Raw genomic sequence first — 23,974 nt, 5'->3', positions numbered from 1 at the left:
ACGCTACACACTTCATCACAAAGGTCTCGTCAATCAAACCGAGGCACAGAGAAGATAATCGGACCACGCAGTCTTTCACTGGCCAGTGTTTTCAGAGGTGTCTCACTGTTGCAACTCTCTAGTCTGACACGGATGCAGACTACTCAATCAGGTGGCTAGGTAGGCTAAACATGGTCCGCGGTTCTTACACCGGCTGTGGCCGTAAAATGAAAAGCTGGAACCCCGACCGTTTTCACCGACTGCCACTGTCTAAACCAGCCATATTAAGGGAATGGCTAATAGCATTAGAAGTGGACGAAACTGACACAAAAACCCTGAGGGATCCCGACTACCGTAATATGGCACAGGTTGGAAAGGTATTGGCGTCAGTGCGCGTAATCTTGTGCAAAAAAGTGTCCTGTCTCCCTCCTCCAATGGGCAAGGTAAAAAATAGTCTAGGTTTCTTTAAATGAACAAGATTCAATGTCTGCTCAAATGTGAAATTGCCTAATTAAAATAAATAATAAAGAAAGAAGTGAAAGCCGAAATAGGCTAACCCACACCACGGCGAGACACTTTCGATTCTGTTAATTCCACGAAGCGTCAAAAAGTCAAAAGGCCGTTCATTGCACAATCCTCTCTGACAGCTCAAAGTTTGCGTGGCAGCTCTTGACTTGGGCTTAGTAATGAATCTGCTGTTCGTAAATTCAAGACGCTTTTCTATAGGCTGCATGTGGAAACGCAGTGCGGGAACAACAGAAATTCCAGAGCCAGACAGAAAACTTTCCAGTATCACGCAAAATTTGTGGAAGGATTGCCATGTTGGGGCACTTAGACAAGTACAAGGGATACAGATTCAGTAACTTGAACTATTTTGAGTAGCCTAACCGCTGAACACCTATTTCTAACTACTAAAACGTGAGGATATTAGGACACAGAAGACGTCGCCAAATCAGCTGGGAACCGTCATTTCTCTCTTTTCAAATAGCCCACTGCAAAGGGTGTTACCATAGGCTGTGTTACTGTCTTGTTCTTAATGAATCTCCCCCCAACAACAAAAACATGAGGTGTGGTCATTGCGTTATGACAGAGTTGCGTTTGAGGGAAAAGACGCATATTCTATTTGATAACTAGCGGTCCCGCGACCCAATGATGCGCAACTGCAAGTTGACTGCGGGCCTGGAGGTTGTGAGCGCGGCTTTGGGACGCGGCACTATGTTTAAGAATCCCTGCGTATGCGTCGGGAAGCTGAGAACGGCATTTGTTTCACTGAGGCTATCACTCCATCCATTGACTTATCAACCAGCTCCTCCAAAGCAGCCACCATCACTTCCTTAAAAACCTCTGCGTCCATAACCTGCCTAAATGGTTTGTTGTGACGGGTAAGAACCCATGCTGCTTTAACGGCCACACTGGTAACCCTCTGCTGCTCGGTGAGTGACCTGACAAGTATTTTGTTGCTGTGTGCATGTCTGAAAAAAATTGGCCCGCTTCCAAACTTAATTGCTGACCCCTGGTCTATGTACTATATACTATGTACTATGTACTACTCCACTAAAAGAGTGCCCTTTTCGATAGACTTCTGATAGGCCTTTTGTATGTCTTCAAGGAGGAGAAAGCCTGAAAGTGAAAGCCAAACAGGGAAACTGCAAATTCCATTGTCATTGTGACACAGCACTCTACAGCACATAACGAAATTGCATTTATGCCAGCCTCATGCAAGGGGGCAGCCCCCAATGGCGCCCGAAAGGGAGCCGTGTGGAGGGACGGTGCCATGCTCAGGGTACTTCAGTCATAGAGCAGGATGGGCAGAGAGGTGAGGTGGGCCGTACTCACCTGAACTGAAAAATAAATGTTTTGGTTAAACACGAGCCTTTCCATACAGCGAAAATGATATGTCAAAAAGCGAAAATCTGTGGGTGTGTTTTGACCTTTTTTTATTCGAAATTTGAACAAAGAAACGTGTGCTGTTCATTTACAGTAAGGTCACATAGTGTCAATGACTCATATCAATGTTGTTATGTCTGATTCGCTGTCAACCTGTCATGGGGATCCTTCTATGGCAGGTAGCCAAATGGTAGGCTTAGTTATAAGTACTGTATAGGGAAGATGGTTTTGCCATAGTAGATAGGCCTTAGGCTGCACTAATGCAGTGATTCCAAATCTGTGGGCCTAGGTCTATTGATAGGCTGCAAAGCCATTTTCCAGAAATATATTATTTGTGTGCGTACATCAGGGGTGTAAATCACAGTCTCCATGACGATACGATTCAATATTGATATCTTATTATTCGATGCGATGCTATTCGATTATTCTCGTTACTTAAGAATGCCCCATGATACGATGCAATACAATTAGATTTACAATACAATTTTTTTTTTCAATATTTTCCACTTCTATTATGTTATTGAGCTGGGGAATTGGGCAGGGGCCAGCGATTCGATTATTTTAGATAGGCCTACTTAAGAATGCCCCACGATACGATGTGATTTGATTCAATCGTCAGATTATATCTTGATATATGGATACATTTTCATTATTATTTACACCCCTTGCGTAGGCCTACATGTGTGAAAATGATCTCCTTTATTATGCTATGCATCAGAATTGTACGAAATTCCGAATGGAAAGAATTTCAATTCAAAATAATTTAATCTACACCACCCATTGAAAGTACATAGAACACCACCACCTAGTGTTCGTATTATGGCATTACTTTGAATTGAAATTCTTTCCATTCGGAATTTCGTACAAGTCTGTTATGCATTGCTGAGTGTGTCTTTCAAAGAGAAGGGATAGCCTGAATGTTGGAACCAGTGGCGGTCTTACAATAGAGGCGTACTTAGGCAACCGCCTTAGGCCCCCCCAAATTTAGGGCCCCCCAGACTAGCTGCGAACTTCCCAGAGGCCTACAGCTGGTAATTGGGGCCCTTTGGACAGTAATTCACAGATATTGCATTCATAAATATTCATTTTTGTACATCAGAAACGAAACAAGCATCATAATAAAGCACAAATAAATATACATTACATGCACACCCCCTAACTTACGCGTGAAAATGGTATAGTCCCTCTATGCCATGTGCGCGAGACGAAATACTCAAAACAACATTCACGATGACACACTTGTGCAAGTCGGCGCAGTGCAAATAAGTGCATTGCCAATTGCAATGAAATCAGAATGCAGTGTGGTTTTGTTGTGCTGTGCTGCCTGCGCGCGCATAATTGTGCAGCATGTGGCATCGCGAACGTGTTTTGCGAGAGGAGGAAGTTCACGGCAAGTCGGTTGTGAAGTTGTGAAATTATCAAAATGAAGCGCCAATAGGCCTATCCTAGTAGTGTTACCAAACGGAGGGAAAGGGAAGAGGCTTAATCAAAGACAAATGCACTTCCGAAGCTGACAAGCCTTTTTAATGTGTCAACACCGGTTATCCCGAATGTTGTGGATGACGCGCTGACAAAACAGTCCATAAAGATGACGAGCGGATTACTAATTCCAAAAATGAAGTGGTGGGAGAGGAGGACGTGGTGACTGGTGAGTAGGCCTACCAGTCCTGATTCTGTTTACCATCATCAAGAAGAAAGTGTTGTTCTTGAAGATGATCTGGCGTTGTGGTTAAAAGTAATCTACCGGTGTAACAGACTATCTTGGGCCGTAACAACTGGCGACTGCAGATATTAGAAGCAATTGGTCGTAAGTAAATGTCACTCTTAATCTGGGGCGTATGTCACAAGTGGACCAGGCCAAGTTCTGTGCTACGTTATGAAGTTTGGGCCATTTTTTACAGTGTGCCACAGTTACTAATTTTTTGCAGTGTTTTTAACCCGTGTGCTTTTTTTTAACTGAGTGAGTGTTTTTAACTTAGTGTTTAGTGGTTTTACCAAACGTGTTTGCAGTGCATTTTAAGTTTTTATCTAACCTGCTTGCAGTGGATTTTTACTAATGATTTGCCCAAGTAAATTAATGAGCACCTGGACTTGGCTTTCCACCAGAGTTCACAAAATGCCTCTCCCCACTCTGGCCACTAATTGAGGATGCCCATATATGGGCGCAGCTTCCTGTGAGCTGTGACTGGGACTAATTAGACACCCTTTAGTCTGTGCACGAAGTAATAGACAATTATCAGGGCTATGCCTGCATGCTGGAATTGTCCAATCACACGCTAATGTGTCTAACCGCCCCCACCTGTACAAAGGGGTATAAAAAGGCCAGTCTTTGTGCAGATGAGGAGGAGAGCACACCGGAAGAGGATCCCCTGTCGGCGGTGCTGCTGCCAAGTCTGCCTTGCTGCTCTGCTCTGCTCTGCTCTGCTCTGCCCGGCCCTGCTGCTGCGAACCCCCGACGGCGCTGCGAACCCCCGGCGAACCCCCGACGATACGGTGAACCCCCGGCGAACCCTAAACGGCGCATCCCGGTCCAGACAGACGGCGGCGCATCCCGGTCCAGACAGACGGCGGCGCATCCCGGCCCAGACAGACGGCGGCGCATCCCGACATCGTCTTGGTTTCCAGCCAAAGCTGTCCTTGCTAAATTCGCCTTAGGCCCCCAAAAGGCTAAAGGGCTCTGCATACTTCACGTGCGCACTTTGTCGCGAGTGGCGCGAGAACCATTAATGACGTCATCACTTGCGACAGACTATTCATACTTCAAAAGCGCTTTCGCTCGCATTGTCGGAAGTGCCCTCTGCTGTTCATGAGAGAAACGGCAGTATTTTTCGCAACTCGCAGCGTGAGTTCTATGGATGTATAAAATAGAAAGCCAAACACGGCTGCTGTAGGGCTACTGAACGTCTGACTTGTGACTTACCACATTGAAACATATATTTTTTGTTGTAGCCTACATTGCCAGATCATTCCAAGACCATGTGAGAGCATTGTTCTGGTGGCAGAATTTATAAATAGATCGCCGAACACAACGTGCTTCTGAACAAAGTAAACAATTGTTTCACTGAACAACATTTAAGAGAGAAGATAAAATAACTCTCTATGACATTTTATTATCCTCAAAATGATACAGGATCCATTCTGTAGTAGCCTACAGTAGTTATAGCCTCTCTTCGCAACTCCTGCTTTGTCTGCCTACCTGCGTGGTTGCTGGTGGCGCACGACAAGTTACAAAAAATGTGAGGTGCACGACGTCGCGACAAGGCAGCTCGCGCCACGGCGTGTGACGTCATTTTGGGTCACGTGACGGCGCGAGTGAGGTCGCGAGTGAAGTATGAAGGAGGGTAGCGCCAGTCACGACAAGTGTGAATCCCCCTTAAGTCCGCCACTGGTTGCAACACCTTGTTGCCTGTTGACTATTTATGTTTATTGGGTCAGAGGTGGGTCATGAACAGTTATGAACAGTTATGAGACTTTCAAGTGGGTCCCAAGTTGGAAAAGGTTGGAAATCCTGGCCTATGGCATATTTGGCATTGTTGGAATCAGCCTCCATTTATTCAATTGAATGAAAATAGGTAAAAACATTTGGCAAAAGACAGTTGATCTGAGACTCTTTGGTTAGGCCCTACGTATCCACACCTGGCAGTGGACAGTAAAATAAAACTATTGAATGTCAGGCAGAAGTGAAGAGGCGATAACAAGCAGAACTGAAAACCTCAGCGGAACTGTGTTACATAGTACATGGCTTTAATTAGGCAAAGGCAAAGTGTAGTAGGCCGAACTACATATTTGGTCTAATTTGAGTTTAGTCTTAAATTTGTCTTCATTAAACCTTTATGTTGTGACAAAGCCTTATGGTCCACATGGATCCTGTTTTAGACATACTGCCATGCCAAATTTGCAAACTACAATATCCAACCTACTTTGAAGGTCTTTTTCTCAGTTTCAATGTGGGCGTAGTTACTGCACTTTGCCTTTGTAGGGGAGAATACAGATAGTGGAAAATGCTTACCATCTGACGTCATCAACAACATTATTCATACGTACCTATTATTTAACAAAGCTAAAAAAGCATACCATACAGTCCCAAAAATATGGCAAATAAATATGAGAGAGAGAGAGAGAGAAAGAGAGAGAGAGAGAGAGAGAGAGAGAGAGAGTCACTAACTGAACTAAGGCGAGAGAGAAAGAGAGAGTGGTTTCAGGTAAGAGGAATTTGTGACGTCACACACACACACACACACACACACAGAGTAATATAGGGGAAGGGCGAAGAGTGAAGTCAAACAGAAAACAAGAGAGCAGTGAGAAAATAAATCAGATTTACATTCAGTGGATCCCTGAGATCAGGTAAGAGACAATGATTTTGTTGCCTTTGAATTCAAATAAGTAGCCTAACATATAAATAAGGGTTTTTAACAATGAGTATGCCCTTGTGAAAAAAGAATGATTGATTGATTTGGGAGTACAAAATAATCACAAAAGAATTGTAATATTTGTATCTGCCTGAGCATCATTTGAATCGTTGATACAATATAGTATAGGTATTTAGAGTGAGAGCGTTTAAAAAAATCAACTGCCTCCAACTATTTTCCCTTGTTGCTTTTGTGAAATGGCATTTATGTTTTCAAGTCTAGTATAGTCGAGGGCCAGGATCCTGGGCTGTTCATTTGGCTGTAAATGCATGTGTATTACAGAGCTTTATTAATTTTCCCTCAGAGATAATTGATGACATTTCACCTCCAGCTGTCAGCTGTATGGCCTTGGTAATGGACACAATAATAACTGTAATGGGAAGCATAATCCCCCCCCCCCCCCCCAACCCTGCCCACAGGCTACTGCTTATTTCGGTCGTACATTGAAACTACCGTAGTGTGGTCTAGAACTTGTAGGCCTACAACACCTGTTTCTGTGATGCTAGTGCCTGACAAGCTGGTTTACTTATCCATGGTGAATTTCGCCCCTACTAGTCAATCAGGGCTTATACTACAGGCAGACATGGGTAAGCGGTTAGGGCATCAGACTTGTAGCCCAAAGGTTGCCGGTTCGACTCCTGACCCGCCAGGGTGGTGGGGAGAGTAATAAACCGGTGCTCTCCCCCATCCTCCTCCATGACTGAGGTACCCAGAGCATGGTAGCCTACCGTCCCGCCGCACTGTTACCTAGGGGCGCCATTGGGGGCTGCTCCCTTGCATGGGTGAGGCATAAATGCAATTTTGTTGTGTACAGTCTGCACTTGTGTGCTGTGGAGTGCTTTGTCACAATGACAATGGGAGTTGGAGTTTCCCAGTTGGGCTTTCACTTCACGCTTTCACTAGCAATTGTGCGCTGTGATTTTCTTTGTTTTGATTTTGTGTGTTACTGGCATTTATTGTCTTTGAATGTTGTTTGTAGTGTTTTGTATTACTTGTTTGATTTTCGTTGGATCTGACTCACCTTGTTGGTGCTACCTGTCATTTGGTTGTATAATTCTCAGCCTAATTCCAGTTTTTGTACAGTGTATGGGCCTAGCCTCAAAGTCAATTGTTTTGTCCTATTAATTGGTACGTTTACATGAGGCATTTAAATCCGATTTAACTCACTTTAAATCTCATTAAAACTTAATTCCACTTTAAAAACATCATGTAAACACTTACCGAACAGGATTTAAGTTTATTCCGATTTAAACTTAAGTCCGATTAAAGTGGGTGGTTTATTCCTCTTTTAAATCCGATTAAACACGTTCCTCTGTCATGTAACCTTTTAATCAGAATTACAATAAATCCGGTCGTTCCACGCATGCTCGTTGACCACATGATGGCGCCAAGAGCCCGTGCTCTTTGTCAGTGAGAAAAAGATGGCGGCACTTCCTGTTGATTTTCACATGAAAGTTTTGCTTAATTTAAAGTCCCTAAGCGACTATAAATGTTGTGGCTTCCATATATTGATGTAAAAGTGCCCCACGAAGTAATTAAGCACAACAAAGTTACTCCACATCACCCTTTCACCAGTTCGTTTTTCTAAGCTAGGAGGGTGCTAACTAGCATTTGAAAGAACCAGACCCAAAGGGGATTTTACCAGCCTTGAGTCCACTGAGGGAATTCATTTTCGGGCTGAAGATAAGCTTGTGTCCCAGTAGTTCCCCGGAGGTTTGGCGACCACGCCCCCACGCCTTATTTGGCTCACTCAGCACGTGCGTCCTCAGTCCAATCGCAATGCTTTATTTTCCCCAGACGTTTAATCGCATTTAAGTGAAATTGCCATGTATACACGTCGCAAAATCACTCTTAATCCGATCTACTTTAATCTGATCTATTAAATCCGACTTAAAAACATCATGTAACCGTAGCAATTGTCTGTCCTCTTTGTGACTTAGCTCATTTAAAAGACTCTTTTATAAAAAAGAAAGACTGGAAATAAATGCCATGATGTGACAGCTGTATGTCTTTTGTTGAACTTGTGTGGCAGATTTAGTTAAAAGGTATACTGACAGGCCTGTCTCAGCCTGATTTAATCTAACACCACCCTGTTACACCTGTAGGGCAGGCCTACTCTGGCCACAATCCCACATACTCTACCTTTAAAAGGAGGCCTACCACTCCGAAAGGTATACACTATAGTGGTTCATAAATGATATACTTAAGATCAATAGATTCAAAAGTCATAATATTGAAAGGTGTTTTGTGCATAATGTGTATGTGTATGTGTCGTATGCTGTGTGGTCACAATGACAAACGGGAATGACTTTGTATTTCTTGTGTATAAACACTGATTCACTTTTTATGGTATTTTAGGATGAATCTGGTAGAAAATACAACCTTTGAATATGATGATCCAGAAAAAATAAAGAGTGATGCATGTGAGAAGGGAGATGTCATCAGATTTGGAGCCATAGCCACTACGCTGGTCTTCTGTGTGGTGATGGTCCTCAGCCTCATTGGAAACCTGCTGGTGATTGTGATCCTGCTCAAGTATGAAAACCTCAAGTCCATCACCAACTGCTTCATCTTCAACTTGGCTCTGTCAGACCTCATGTTTACCTTTGGATTACCCTTCTGGGCACATTATCATCACTTGGGCCAGTGGTTGCTTGGAGACTTCACCTGCAAAGCTGTCAATTTTGTGTTTTACGCTGGCTTCTACAGCAGCGTGTTGTTCTTGACTGTAATGACTCTGCAAAGGTACAGGGCGGTGGTGTATCCTCTGTCTGACCGGGGTGAGAAACGCACATGCTTCGCTCTGAGTTTGTCAGTCTGCATTTGGGTCGTCAGCTTTGCTGCAGCAATGCCGGCAACATTACGTAACAAGGTACAGGTGCATTACAATGTGGTTCACTGCCAGTATGACGACATTAATTGGAGACATGCTGCGGCATATCAACAAAATGTATTTTTCTTCCTTGCCTTTGGAATTATGTGTTTCTGTTACTCCAAAATATTAAAGACCGTCCTGAAGTCACCAACAAGTAAGAGAATTCGGACAGTGAAATTGATTTTTGTCATTGTGGTTGTGTTTGTGCTGGGGTGGGCACCACACAATATAGTGGTGTTCCTCAAGACCTTTGCACATCGTTACCCTTTCAATGAGTGCAATGTGAACATAAACCTGGATTATGCCTACTATGTTTGCCGACTAATAGCCTACTCGCACTGTTGCCTCAATCCTGTGTTCTACGCCTTTGTTGGAGTAAAGTTTAGAAAACACCTTAAAGTGATGGCTAAGAAAATGACGCTGCCACAAGCCAGCGTGGAGTCTCAGCGCACCAGAATGGTAATCATGCCATCACAAGGGTCTATGTACTAGTCTGTGTGTGCCGCCACTCTATGACAAGGACTTGTTTGGAGATTCTGATGATATGCAGGACACATACTGTGAAGGACAAATGACAGTACACTTAAATCCTTTAGTTCATCAAATATCAAAGCTGTTGGATGATTGACCTTCCTTGGTGCTCAGTTGTTTGGATCCAGGACACATAGTGAATCAGGGGTGTCGTTACACCTAAATAACTGGAGCTAACAACACAAGGACAATTATGTGATCTTAACCTTATGAACTTAATAATCTGACGTGTATATATTAAAAATAGCAAATGTGAATTAAGAATTCTTGTAGAGTTATGTAGCAATGGTAATATCTTATGGGTTTGTCTGTGTATGTGTGTGGGGCAATAGGTATTCTTTTGTGCTGGGCTGCCTACATCAACATTGTAACAAGGCCTCAGTTTACATGCTACCCCAATGGAAGAGCACATTGACGGGTGCATCTGTAATCCTGTCAGAAGCAATTTTGCACGTTTGCAAACAAGACCCTCTCATGATTTTGCACAGTGCAAATGGGTTCCTTTCCAGCACCAGCTGCTTGGCTTGTCTACCACACTTGTGGTCTGTGCTGCAACCAGATGTTTTTTTTTAAATCTTTGAAATGACGCAATGAAAGGCAGAGCTCAAATGAACAAAAATATGTTTTGGTTAAACATTTCATACTTTCCATCGAATGAAAATGACACGACAAAGGAAAGTGAAACATCTGTGGGCGTTTTGAAATTTTATTTGAAAATCTGAACAAAAGAAATAAGAAAGAATGACAACAGGTGGTGTTTGTGTTCCACTTACAGTAAGTGGCAGTGTCAGTGACTTATACAGTAACAATGCTGTTATGTCTGCTTTGCCTGTCAATACACATCAACACATGAAAAGTGTTTCTGTGTGAAATATCAAAGGGTTAAACTGCAGGATGACAATCTCATTTTTACTTTTATTACTGAACAATTCTCAATGGTGACACACAAGAATGTTTTTAACTTAGTGTACTATTAATATATGTAAAATATTGTACTACCACTGTAATAAAGTGAAATGGAATATGACTGAAATGGAAAATCTGTAACCTTGAAAACCTGCAACCTCCAGTCATTCCAAAAACACAATATTGCAAGATAAAATAATACACTGTACATAGCATGTCTGTCGGTACATGTCTTTTTAGTATGTGGCCAGTCAAAATAAAACAGGCTGTTTTTAAATTCTGTTTTGAAGAATTAAAGATATATAGGCAACTACATGAAGTCTCAGCATTTTCTGTGCGGACTAGAGGTGAGAGGCCGGCGATCAGGGCTGGACTGGCCATTTGGCATACTGGGCATTTCCCGGTGGACCCTGCACCCTTCTGGACCCTTATTTTCAGAAATGAAAAAAAAAGTTTTTTTTTTACATTTCTGAAAATAGGGGCCCACAAGGATTGCGGGGCCCGACGGTGATTCAGTTCTCCACCGCTAATAATGTGGCGACCCTTTAGTCAAAAGTGCCTGGGCCATATTTCTCCCCCAGTCCAGCCTTGCCGGCGATGGTCAAAAGAATGAAACAAAGGGTCATATCATTAGCGAATGTCAGGCAGAAGTGCGGAGCCTAACAAGCAGAAGTGAAAAGCTGAGCAGGAACTCTGTTACAGTAAATGGATGTATGATTACAGAGAGCAGAACAACACTCTGGGCCATTTGACGTCGATATCACAACATGCTGTTTGTTGGGGATTGTTTGATGATTATGATTTTTTATCAGTAATGTTAACACAGCTTAAAGACACCAGACAATGAGAAATAAAGTAATAAAAAAACAATAAATCACTTCAACTAATGAGAACTTGTAAGGGCACAAGGGCATTTGTGAAGGCAAAGTAATAACATAAGCCACGAACAAGCCCAGAATTGTTATGACGATAAGTTGAAGAGCTTTTAATGAATAAACTCAAATTTTAAGTCTTGTATGAAGATCAGTATGTGTACTGGCATCTAGTGGTTAGGTGTAAGATCACAACAAGCTGTTGTACTTTATACAGTAGGTTTAGAGGATGTGTGTAAGAGAATGTTTAGCCAGCCAGAACTGTTTTAAATTATTAAAATTAATTTCATAATCATATCAGATTTTATATATATATTCTTTTAGATATTTACATTTGGGATTGTGCACATGGGTTTCTTTTGCATAAATTTCTCTCAATCTATCATTTTTAGCAAGTTTTACAGAATTTCATTGGCATGCCTAAACCTTAACCGACCCATATGCATGCAGCAGGCAGTTTTGCCTATCACATTGCGTCCACTGGCACCCTGGGCAAGGATTCATTCAAGAATTCGCTCCTGTACTTTTCCTATCTAATCAGCACCACCATTTAAAATTCTCAGGCTCAGGCCAGATGGGAACGCAACGAGGGCTGTGTTGTAACCAAGTATGAAAGTTAGTTGGCTCACGGTGGCCAACTCTATGCAGTGTGGTTGCTGTGATATATTCACATTATATCAGCCTTACACTATTTGAGGTTTCTCAACAGATTCTTAAGGCAACCATGACTAAAAACACATTTTTTCCACATAATAATAATAGTAATAGACCTAATACTAATAGGACTAATACTGGACCTAGTAACTACAACTACTAGTAACTAGTAACTACGATAATTACTACAAATAATAACAATGATAATACTAATCAGAGCAATCAGAAGAATATGCTTTTGTCGGCAACGATAGCTAGTGAAAAAATCCTTTGGTTTGGAACTGGGTGACTTTGCTGGCCAGGCCCACCAGGACGTCGGTGACGGGCCGGTACCTGAACAGGTAGACCCTGCGCTGGTAGAGGTCCGAGTAGGTCCAGGTTTGCGGCGTGTCCTGGGTCTCGGTGACTGTCCACTTCTCTCCAGAACCAGGCTGCTGCTGATCATCGCTCCTCTCTGCCAGCTCCAATCGGTAGCGCACCGTCCCCTCCAGAGGCACCGCGGGCAGCCTGAGGGTAGGGGTGGGCGATATGGTAAAAAAAATGTCACATCACGATTTTTTTTACATAAAATCTCGATTTTGATTTTTTTTTTTTAATCACGATCTTCCTTTGAAAAAATGGAACAAAAAAACAGGCATTTTATATACTTGCAATTTGTAATTAGCAATTCATTAAATGTAAACACACTGATGACACTCAAAGAGCACATATGAAATATACTCTGATACTGATATTAAACATCCTAACTGCAAGACAATCTACTGTATACTATTTCTCCACTTTGGCAGATTTGAGACGATCTTGAACTCTTGTACTCGATATCACGATTTCATATCGTCATATCGCCCACCACCCCTACAGTACCTGAGGGTCACGGAGGTGCGCTGGAGGTCCTCCACGGTGGCCTGCTCGGGCACGCCCAGGGTCAGGGGGAGCACGCGGAGCCCCCGGTGGAAGACGTGGATGTCCGCCCCGGGCAGCTCGTGGTCGGCCAGGGAGCAGGCGATGAAGCGCACGCCTTCCCCGCGGTTGGCCTGGATCAGCTCTTGGAAGACGTGCAGCTTCTCGCGCATCTTCTTGGAGATGTTGTTGCAGCAGAACCACGGCTTCTCTGTCTCCGTCTCCTCCTTCCCCTTCTCCTCCGCTGCCACCACGACCACCGACGCCGTGGGTTTGGCAGCTCCGCCGTCCACCGAGGCTGTGGCATCAGATCCCTTTGCCTGTGAGACGGATGGCAGTTGCTGCTGCTGCTGCTGCTGACACTGGTCAAGGTAGTCCTGCACCTGGCAAGGCAAGGCAAGGCAAGTTGTATAGCGCATTTCATACACAGGTGCAACTCAAATGTGCATCACAAAAAACAAACACAAAAAGAAAGGAAACAAGAAAGAAAGAAAGAAACGTTAAGATAAATAAAAATAAAAGAAAAAGAAATGAAAAATAAACGTGAAAATAAAAATAAGAATGATAATTATATAATTTAAGCTAGGGGAAAGTATCTGCGAACCTGCTGCAGGTACGGGTCCTGGCGGTCCACCGAGGTGAAGGAGAAGGAGATGACGGTCTCCTTCTGGGGGTCCAGGCGGAACTCCTCCAGGTGCTCTTCGGAACACACGGTGGCCATGCTGCCGAGGCTGCGCACGTACAGCTCCAGCACCTTAGCCTCCGACCGCCTCTCGTTCAGCCACTGTAGCAGCCGAGTGGCACCGAACGGCGACCCCTGGTGGGCGTCCAGGGCGCTGTCGAGCGCCGCCTCCATCTGTTCGCCTCCTCGCACCGCACGCAGCAGCCCTGCGATCGTGCGGCGAAAGGAAGACCGGTAGTGGCGCAGCAGCTGCTGCACGAGCGTCAGGCGTTCCTGCAGACAGCCAAGCTGGCTCAGCAAGGGGACCTGAAGAAGGAGATGAGGATGATGAGGAGATAGATGTAAGGTTTTTTAAAATAAATTGTTTTTGACTAGGTTGCTTTTAGTTCATTTAATGTCTAGGTTAACATGTATGCTAACTATGCTAACATGCCAATTTTACTGAAACTTCCCCATCATCTCACAGGGATTTCAGTTTGACTTTGCTAAGTTAGGTTAGTCCTAGGTTATGCTAACTATGTTAAGTACGTTAATTATGCTAACAGCGCAAATTAAGCAAAAAAAAATTGAAAAAAAATCTTGGAGTTATCCAGTGCTACTTAGCTAAGGTAGATTAGCATGTATGTTATCTATGCTAATTATACAGGTTAGCGCTTAAGTAATTATGCTAACTATGATAACAATGCTAATTTCGTAAAGTAGGCTAAAATGTTTAGGATACACGGCATTCCTTAGCTACTAAGTTAGGTATACATGTAGGCCTATGCTATTTTTCCTGAAACTGCTATCCTTTCGCGCAAATAGGCAAGCCCAGTTTTTGCATTTTCTGCGAGAATGCAGTCCAATTTTTTTTTTTTTTTTTAAAAAAGGTCAGCCCATAGTGGGTTAACCATGTGACCCTCTGAGTCTGAACTGATACATAGGTCACCTAATAGGACTCTTTTCGTGTACGCCCTGATGAAGACCCAGTGAAGGAGGAAACCGCTTGGCATTTGTACTAGTGTAACAATGCCCCAGATTTTTATATAGGGCTGGAGCTGCCTGAAGTTGGTGCTTCCTTTCTGCTTCCAAGTTTCAAAATGAAAAGTACCTGGAGAAGGTCGGAGCACTGGAGCAAGGCCTTGCCCAGGTCCTCCATGGCCGACTCCACCTCCGAGATGCCCATGCTGCTGATGACGCGCTCCAGGCGGGCGGCGCGCGGCTCCAGGGTGGCCAGGGGCAGCAGCCAGACGCGAATGGGCACGGCCAGCTCGCCCTTCTCGCCCAGCATGTTGGGCAGCGCGTTGTAGACCTCCACGGCCTCCTCGAAGTTGGTGGGCAGCTTCTTGAGCTGGTAGTCTCCGTAGAAGGTGCAGCTGAAGGTCTTCAGCTCCTCGCGCTCGGTGGCCGAGAACTTGGCCACGGCGCCGTCCCAGTCGAGGGACAGCTGGGGCACCTTGCGCAGCGCGGCCTGCAGCTTGGCGTCCACCTTGCGCTTGGACTCGGCCGACTGGGTCTGCTTGTCGAAGACGAAGAAGGCCTGGGCACCGAAGAGCACCGCCACCACCACGTGCGTGGCTGACTTCTGCTCAAACACCTGCGGGTACTTCACCTGGAACGCCAAGAATGAAAAGTGAGTCGGACACAATCACACTAACCTAATGCTATCGGCTATCAAAATTTTACTGAAGAAAAAAGAAGGACTATTATGATACTACATTATTACTTTAAACCCTTAAGACAGGGCATTATAAATGAGCTGTTACCAGAATGGCAATGACTAAGTCGTAATGTATTACTAAAGGCCCTGTGCACTGTCATAGTAGTGTAATACTATAGTAGTTAACTTTCAATGTCTATTACAGCGTGCCACAGGAGGTACGGCATGCATTAAGGGGATATAGTAATAGGTAAAATACTAACTAAATGCCATTGGAAAAAGAAGTAAGTCATACACAATAATAAGCAGTAAAATAAATGCAGTGTTGATTCACCACTTACAGAGTATGAGACCAAATACACTCTACTGTATAATGTCTATCAACTCTCTAAGTGTTGAATTAACATTTATTTTCACTGTGTACTAATCTAATGCTGTCAGTAAAATACAGTAATATCGGTAAAGTCAACAAACTAAATGCTGACGAAAAAACGGTATGAAATAAAACTAAATTATATCAGTCAGACAAACAAATGGGACTTGCCTGAAACATTTCCACATCTCATCATCATTCCCAGATTTCAGCAGAGGTGTCAAAATCCCAGTTAAAGTTTAAAATCATGTCGAAAATGCAAAAACTACAAAAATCGATGTTACTGGGTTTTTTTGTTTTGTTTTAAAAGGTTACGTCTTTCAAGCCAAACATGCAGTAAGCCATGTAACAGTGCAGTAACTCCATTTTGTGGTGAAAAGACATACGAATGTTATTACATGGAAGTGTCTCCACAACTTTACCTACAACACAGTTGTCCGACCAGAAAGGAAGCGTTAAAGCCTTTTTTTTCTCAGTTTACCAGGAGTTACTGCGTTCTTGTTTCGTAGGGCAGAATACACTCCAAAAGATGTTGAATTGTCTCTCTCTAAAGAGTTGAGTTTGCACTGCATTTTTTCCTGTGTATAATGGTATGTATGCTAAGTAGGGATGCACCGATACCGATACTGGTATCTGTATCGGCACCCGAACTGCTCATTATACTCGTACTCGTACTCGTCAAGCACTTGCCGATACCAGGAACGATACTGCTATTACCCAAAACATGGGCAAAATCTTGTCCCGTTCTATGGACTTGAAAGCAGCATGGGAAAAAGTGCCACATTTACTAACATTTAAATCTACATGGAAATGGACAATAAAAATATCACATCAATATCAAAAAAATAGTATGTACGTATTCACCTGGCCCAGGTGTGTCATGGTGAGCTGCTCGAAGCGCACCGTCTGGCCGTACTGCAGCGCGATGCGGCTCTGCAGCAGCGAGCTGGTCTGGTCCTTCAGGTACTGGGCCGAGCCGCACACCTCCACCAGGCCACCCATCACACTGGCCTTCAGCGAGGAGCTCATCTCCAACAGCTTGGCCTGCTCATTACATTACAATTACATTACATTGCATTGCATTATACTACATTACATTGTATTACATTGCATTACATGACATTGCATAGCATTACATTACATTACAATACGTTACATTACACTGCAATACATTACATTACATTACATTGCACTGCACTGCATTACATTACATTACATTACATTTGGCAGACGCTTTTTAACCAAAGTGACTTACAATCGAGGACCTAATCATAGCCATCATCACTAGCACATACAGCGCCGCCAGTTAGTATTGGCACCCCTTAATTTTATTTACAAAATGTGCAGTAAATCCATAAATAAATGAAAATATAAACAACTTTTACCAACAGGATCTTTTAATTGAATGTCCTAAGATATTTAGAATAGCAAAGTATTTTTTTCCAAATGCATTTTGTAATTTCAAGCAAAAACATGAAAAAGGGCATGTCCATGAATATTGGCACCCCTCCTTAACAGATTGGTCTCACACCATTAGACAGCAAAAGCAGCCTCCAAAGGTTTTGGTATTCATCTACGAGCTTCTTGCACTTCTCTAGTGGCATTTTTATGTGTGCATTTGGATGTGTGCTTTGGGTTTTTGTCTTGATGGAGTGAACATGATCTTCACCTCAAACCAAGTGTTCTTGCACATGATTACACATTTTCCTGTAAATTATGATACCTGTGATGCCTGTCATGATACCTGTGATATGGTCAAAGCCTCCAATACCTAATGCATCAATGGGGTGACATAATATCATAGATCTGACACCATGCTTGATTTTTGGTAGGGTGTCCTTTTCCTTAAAGACTTTCTTGCAGAATATGCAAACATGCTGTTTGTGTGCATCACTGAAAAGCTGTACTATTGCTTCATCTGACCTTAAAACATTCATAAAATGACTGTGCTTTCCCTGTATTCTCTTAAACAGACTTCAGGTGTTCCCTTTTATGACTTTCATGAAGCAATGTGGTCTGCCTTTGCCGCCAACCAAAAACTAAAACTTTGTGTAGTGTTTAACTTGTGATGCGTATTGCAAAAAACTTCCCTAAATAGTTCAAAGTTGACCTTCAGGTCTGTAGATGTTAGACCCTGTGTTTTGTCATTATTTGCGCCGACTTCCACAGACTTCTATCATCATTTCTTCCCTTAACCCCACATCCAAGGATGACCTTAACAGCTCCATGTTTGGCAGAATTCTGAATAACACAACATAGTGTTGGAAATGGTATACTAGGGTCTTTTAAGATGACCTTTTAATTATTTGGAGGTGTTGTTTTTGCCAATTATTGTATTTGTGGTGTCCTCAGGCAGCCCATCTGTCTTCACATTTGTCAAAGACGCACAAGATGTAACAGGTGGCTATTTAAAACACAAATATAAAAAATCCTTGCCTAATTCATGTCCTATGGGCAAAAGCAATTTGTCAAAGGTGATTCCCATTTGTTATCTACCATATTTGAGTCAAATTAGGTATCCACAATGATATCCAGTAAAGGGTGCCAATACCAGTGATTCCAGGAGCTTTACCTTCTTCAATTTTTTCCCTCTCGTAGTTTAGTATTCATTGCTGTTGATATTTTTTACATTTAGCATCAGCCACAAGCTATCTATAGAAAAATCATGGTTGACCTTATTATTTGTTGTATGGAGATATGTCCCATAATGTGCTTAAGCTTTAAGGGTGCCAATACTAACTGGCGGCACTGTATAAACTGCACCTGAAATATACAACTGCAGATGCTAAGTAAGGTTTTTTTTTCAAGTATGTTAGCACAGGGTTAGGTAGAACACACACACACACACACACACACACACACACACACACACACACACACACACACACACACACACACACACACACACACACACACACACATCATGCCATAGAGTCTGGCCCGGGACTAGGGCAGCTCAAGCATTAGTGTAGTAAATAGTCAGGAAAGAGAAGAGTCTCTACTGATACCTTCTCCTGGATGCTGTCCGACGTGCTGATGTTGAAGGTGGTGTTGGGCTTCACGTGGCTGTCCAGGTCCTTCTTCAGGGCTCCCGAGTCCCACAGCGTTACCCCTTGTAAATGGTAAATGGACTGCATTTATACAGCGCCTTTCCACTCCTTCCAGCACTCAAAGCGCTTTACATTATATGCCTCACATTCACTCATTCACAGTGTCACCCCTTGTAAATGGTGATGGGTGACAGTAAATGAACTACATTCACTCATTCACAGTGTCACCCCTTGTAATGGTAAATGGTGATGGGTGATGGTAAATGGACTGCATTTATACAGCGCCTTTTCACTCCTTCGAGCACTCAAAGCCTCACATTCACCCATTCACACTCGCATCCACACGGCAGTGGCTCCCACGCAGGGTACCACCCTGCCACCAGAAGCAATATGGGATTAAGTATCTTGCTCAAGGACACATTGATGGGTTAGGCAGAGTGGGGCTTCAAAGCAAACTTCTGGTTTCAGAACAGTCTCCTTTACCATCTTAGCCACGATTTCAAATTGCCGTTGATAAATACATTTCACCTTATTATAATAGAATAACAACAAAAAAAGAAGCAGAACATGGGTCTGTCCAAATCTAAGCCTCCAGGTCTCACATCATAATCAAGGAGATAAGCATATGGGGATTGCTTTATTGTGCCATGCTTAGCCATACTGTTTAGCATGGCTGTAGCACCCAAAGTCTGGGCCATATGCACACTGGGATCACATATGGAAATTACAGTGTATATCGGAAAGGCATATCATCCCGGAGGCAAATAGGTTTTTTGTTCTTCAGCATTTGTTTTTTTTGTTTTGTTTCGATTTCATTTTTCACTGTTTGCTTGTCAATGCTTGGAAGGCTTATAAGAGTTACTTCTCATTTCTAATAAGTGGGACCCTGTGTGTGTGTAACACAGTGACTGCTCAATAGCAGCTGCTGGGCACAGATAAGAAAAGGAAACATTCATTGTTGAATCCAAGGCGCAAGGGCAGATTTCTGCACAGGCCTACTGGGCTCAGGCCCAGGGGCCCCAAGAGTCATGGGGACGCTGAAGCCCGAGCCTCCATATTTCAGTCTCATACTGTGTTAACCCCTTAGTGCAGACAGAGCCTACGTTATAACCTTACTGTCACCAAAATGGTAATGGTTATGTCTTAATCTGTTACTTAAGGCTCTTGGTACTGTCATAGCAATGCTGTTATGATGTATTTTATATGAAGTATTTTCAGAATATAGTGAATACCGGTAGGCCCACCTGCAGTAAGAGGCCCCATCTGCAGTAAGAGGCTACGATTGCACTGTGAACAACACTGTATTTTCAATATTTCTCAGTGACAAATCAACACAAGGTCTCCAACATCAACCCCATATCTTTTGGTAAAAGGGCAACACCCATGGAGCGGGTGTCTTTTTCTTTTCTGGCCCAGGGGACCATGGCATCATAATCCGTCTCTGGCAAGGCAACAGAGGCGGAGCTATAAAGGGCGCGAGCAAGGCTTCCTGTATTTATAGAGGGGGCCCTATTGTGCCCTTCGCAGGCCATATGGGGGGCCCTATCAGTGTTTTGGTCAGCAGCCCAAGTGCATTGTTCCGCCACAGCAAGGCGAGCTTACTGCTCTAATGTCGCCTACTCACCGGGGATGTAAGAGTCATTGCGACAGTCATAGAGCATTCCAGCATACAGGGGACGACCCAAAGCTGCCATCTCAATCCACTGACGGTCCATCTGTGAATAATAACAATAAAAACACTATGTATAGGCCAACAGTGTATGATTTAAAAAAAAAAAATCAATATTATGTCAATTGGTTTGACAGAAGTGCTGCTCATTTGCAAGCGTGGAGTTTGCATGTATACTAATTTAGGCTACTAATAATGATTTACTTTACTGTTTCTTTCATGAATCCATAATACATGGATTTGTTTTAAAATTTGAAAGTGGAGTTTATATGTATAGTATTTATGAGCAAGTATAGCCTTAGATTGAAAACAATTATATTGCATTGCATTACACTTGCAGTAGCAGACCCTTTTAACCAACTAACGGTTATTTAGGCCTAGGGTCGATTACCGTCCCTGCCTGGAGGAATGTGAGATTAGGCCCCTTACTCAAGTCAAGGGCACTTCAGCCATGGGTGAAGGTGCGCTGAAGGAGACCAGCCACATTATTTCAACTGAAAGGTAGGACTTGTAACCTTTCCATCCCTAAATGTGTTCATAACACATTATATATCTGATTGTATCTACATATGGTGTATTATAACTAAGGTTGGGGTTAGACGTAATATGTTGTATGTCTTCCATTCTTCACTTACCCCTCCTGGTGAAATTAGATCGCTACATCACATGTTACACATAGTAGATTTTATACATGCATGACAGCAAAGTTGAGCATAACCTAATGTAATCAAGGGATAATGCTGTGTCAACACTGTCTGTGTTTGAGCTGTGATTAAAAAGAATATGGTACGCACCTTTTTAATAGCTTAATTTTGAGAGAAGGTGGATCTTCTTTTAGCAGGTTGTCACATAAGGTTCTCAGAGTTGAAATGGACAATGCACTGTGTCTGCAAATGGCACATCTTCTTTGAAACAGCACGAATGTACTCTCACAGTCACCATGAAGCAGCAAATTCATATTTCCCAATCTCATCCTTTTCTGCTCAGAGGTTTTGCAATTGCAAGCAAAAAAACCTCGCCTTCTTTATATGCCTATCTTTATATCAGAAATGGTTGAGGCCATCACAAAAACTTTTTTTTCTATCACAAAAACTTTCTTCGTTTTTGGTCTGGTTCTCATATGCTAAATTAACTGTGTGTAGCCATTTACTTCAATCCTAAATGATAAAAAAGACAAACATTACATCACAGAAAAAAGTGTCTCAAAACTATGATGGCTTGTAAACAAACAAATTATGAATGAATTAACAAATAAATGTTAGTAAGAAATAAGGAACACATTTCAGAATTATGTTCATTATCATTATCATTAAAACAACAGTACTCAGGCATTTAATTTGTGTGTTTTGAAGACCGTGTAGACTTGTCTTCAAACTCTTATCATGACACATCTCTGGCCAAAGTCTCGTAGCTAAATCCCTTACTCATGGCAGAGCCGCTGTTACAGCAAGATGCCCAGCTATGTCACATCACATCTTATATAGAGTATATGTAATGCAGCACTTAACTTGAATTAAATGGATGTAATTTACATTTAAACCTGAGGTCATAAACATGATCAAGTTTATCAGGGCATTTTTCAATAAACATTTTGCATGTGCAATGCATGATATAGGCTGGAGCTCACACTCTCACCAACAAACACTGTCGCAAAGGAGTGTGTGGGTATGTGTGTGTGTGTGTGTTTGTGTGTGTGTGTTTGTTTGTTTTAGTAACGCATTGTGTGTGTGTGTGTGTGTGTGTGTGTGTGTGTGTGTGTGTGTGTGTGTGTGTGTGTGTGTGTGTGTGTGTGTGTGTGTGTGTGTGTGCACAGCATGAGGACAAGTCTGAAGAGCATGAGGTGACGCAGTCTGTCTGTGTGTGTCTATGTGCAAATGGATAACCAGCTGTGTGTGTGTGTGTGTGTGTGTGTGTGTGTGTGTGTGTGTGTGTGTGTGTGTGTGTGTGTGTGTGTGTGTGTGTGTGTGTGTGTGTGTGTGTGTGTGTGTGTGAACAAAGTGTCACTGTGCTGCGAGTCATCAGGGTGTCACCACAATGCACTGGAAACTGTATGGTTATTTTGCTGTTGTTACGAAAAACAAACAGTTACTCCCCTGAAATAACTATGAAATAACTATGAAATGAACATGAAATTACCACCTTATTAGCGATCCATAAAGTAAAGTGTTACCGAATCATCCCTTATTTACGTATTGAGCTGAAACCAAACGGGACGCATTTTGGTTAAAATGCAGGAAATTCCATCTAAGGAATCAATACATCAATGCGTAGCCTACAGCCAATCAATTAAGTGCATTTCATTTGTTGAAATCACTTGAATGATCAATTGTATTCAGTACTGAACTTGAATGAATGACATGCAGTGAAGTGATGCAACCTACAGAGGCATGACATGTACAATGTTAGAAATGGTTGTTGTTCTGACAAATTAACCTTTTTTGCTCCGCCCTTCTCAATGTGTTTCCCTTTACCAGAGGCTGGTTGGAGAGGAGGATGCCGGAGAGACAGATGGCTGATTGCGATCTGAATAAGTGGGCTGGCCTTCCTGGGCTCACTCTCTCTTTCAGCGCGCCACGCTGGTCTTTCTCGCCGGAGCTCTCGCTGTTATCATGCTAAACTTGAACAAAAATAAATACATCATGTGAATCCGACGCTGCGGTATGGTCTCCCGTTTATGTGTTAGCTACCTCGAGCCAGGCGGTCTTAACAACAACCAAAAATAAAACCCTAAAAAGGGTATTCAATTAAATGTCACCGAGGGCCAGTTTTTCAAATTCCTCCCAGTAAAGGGGCCAAACATGGAATACGCATGTAGGCTATGTAACCACAGGCAATGTCCAAAGTGAGGGTGCGAAACAAGCGGATAACTTTCCAGACAGAAGTGATATTCACTTTTCTATTTCTTAGTAGATTTGATGGTCTATTATGAGACTATTTCAGATAAGATACCACTCTCATGTGCATAGGAAAAATATCCATAACCTGAAATGTTAGTGTTAGTGATCGCAAATTGTGCACAGACACTGATCGCACACATAGGCCTATTTGTTTTCATTTTGTTCTGACCTTGTGGGGGGCCAGAACCTCAAGGGCCGCATCTGGTCCCAGGGCCGCCATCTGAATAGCTCAGCCCTGCTAAAGGGTTTCTTGTGTGCACCTGAAACTTTCTGGTGCACTAGCACTGCACAAGAGGAAGCCTTCAGGATCCCAGTTAATCACACATGCCATCTTGGGCTCTGTAGTACACTGTAAAAAATAGCTGTTAATTTAGGGTAATTCTGCAACAGCATTCTACTGTTTTTTGAAAAAACAGACAACTACTCTGAAAATATTACTTTGAGTCACGTATTGAGCATAAGCAGTAAGTAATTCACAATAGCAGCATTGGCCGTTGCGGAAGCAACCAAGATATTTTAGGCAGCACCATTGAAACCCATTCATCCTCCACTTGTCCGTGATCACCATCAAGCTGCAATAGCCTACCACCTGAAGAACTTAAGTCATTCTCACTGGTTAAAGATTCTCTGATACTAACAAGCATTAAA

The 23,974-nt window shown here is 42.8% G+C and overlaps 1 protein-coding gene across 1 annotated transcript; it reads left to right on the top strand.

Annotated features, from left to right (window-relative positions):
• The first annotated feature begins 8,637 nt into the window (after window positions 1-8,637).
• LOC134450285 (chemokine XC receptor 1-like) lies at window positions 8,638-9,715 on the top strand. The gene has a single exon (XM_063200128.1). The coding sequence runs from the start codon at window positions 8,638-8,640 to the stop codon at window positions 9,643-9,645; it is 1,008 nt and encodes a 335-aa protein (XP_063056198.1). The 3' UTR covers window positions 9,646-9,715.
• Window positions 9,716-23,974: the final 14,259 nt, after the last annotated feature.

This window comes from Engraulis encrasicolus, chromosome 6 (genome assembly GCF_034702125.1).
Source record: "Engraulis encrasicolus isolate BLACKSEA-1 chromosome 6, IST_EnEncr_1.0, whole genome shotgun sequence".
Lineage (NCBI taxonomy): Eukaryota > Metazoa > Chordata > Actinopteri > Clupeiformes > Engraulidae > Engraulis > Engraulis encrasicolus.
Note: the sequence above shows the minus strand (reverse complement) of the source record. Positions and strands in the feature narration are given on the sequence as shown.

What these genes read in the sequence shown, in the direction of transcription:
- LOC134450285 (XM_063200128.1), top strand. Translation starts at nt 8,638, where the DNA reads ATGAATCTGGTAGAAAATACAACCTTTGAATATGATGATCCAGAAAAA.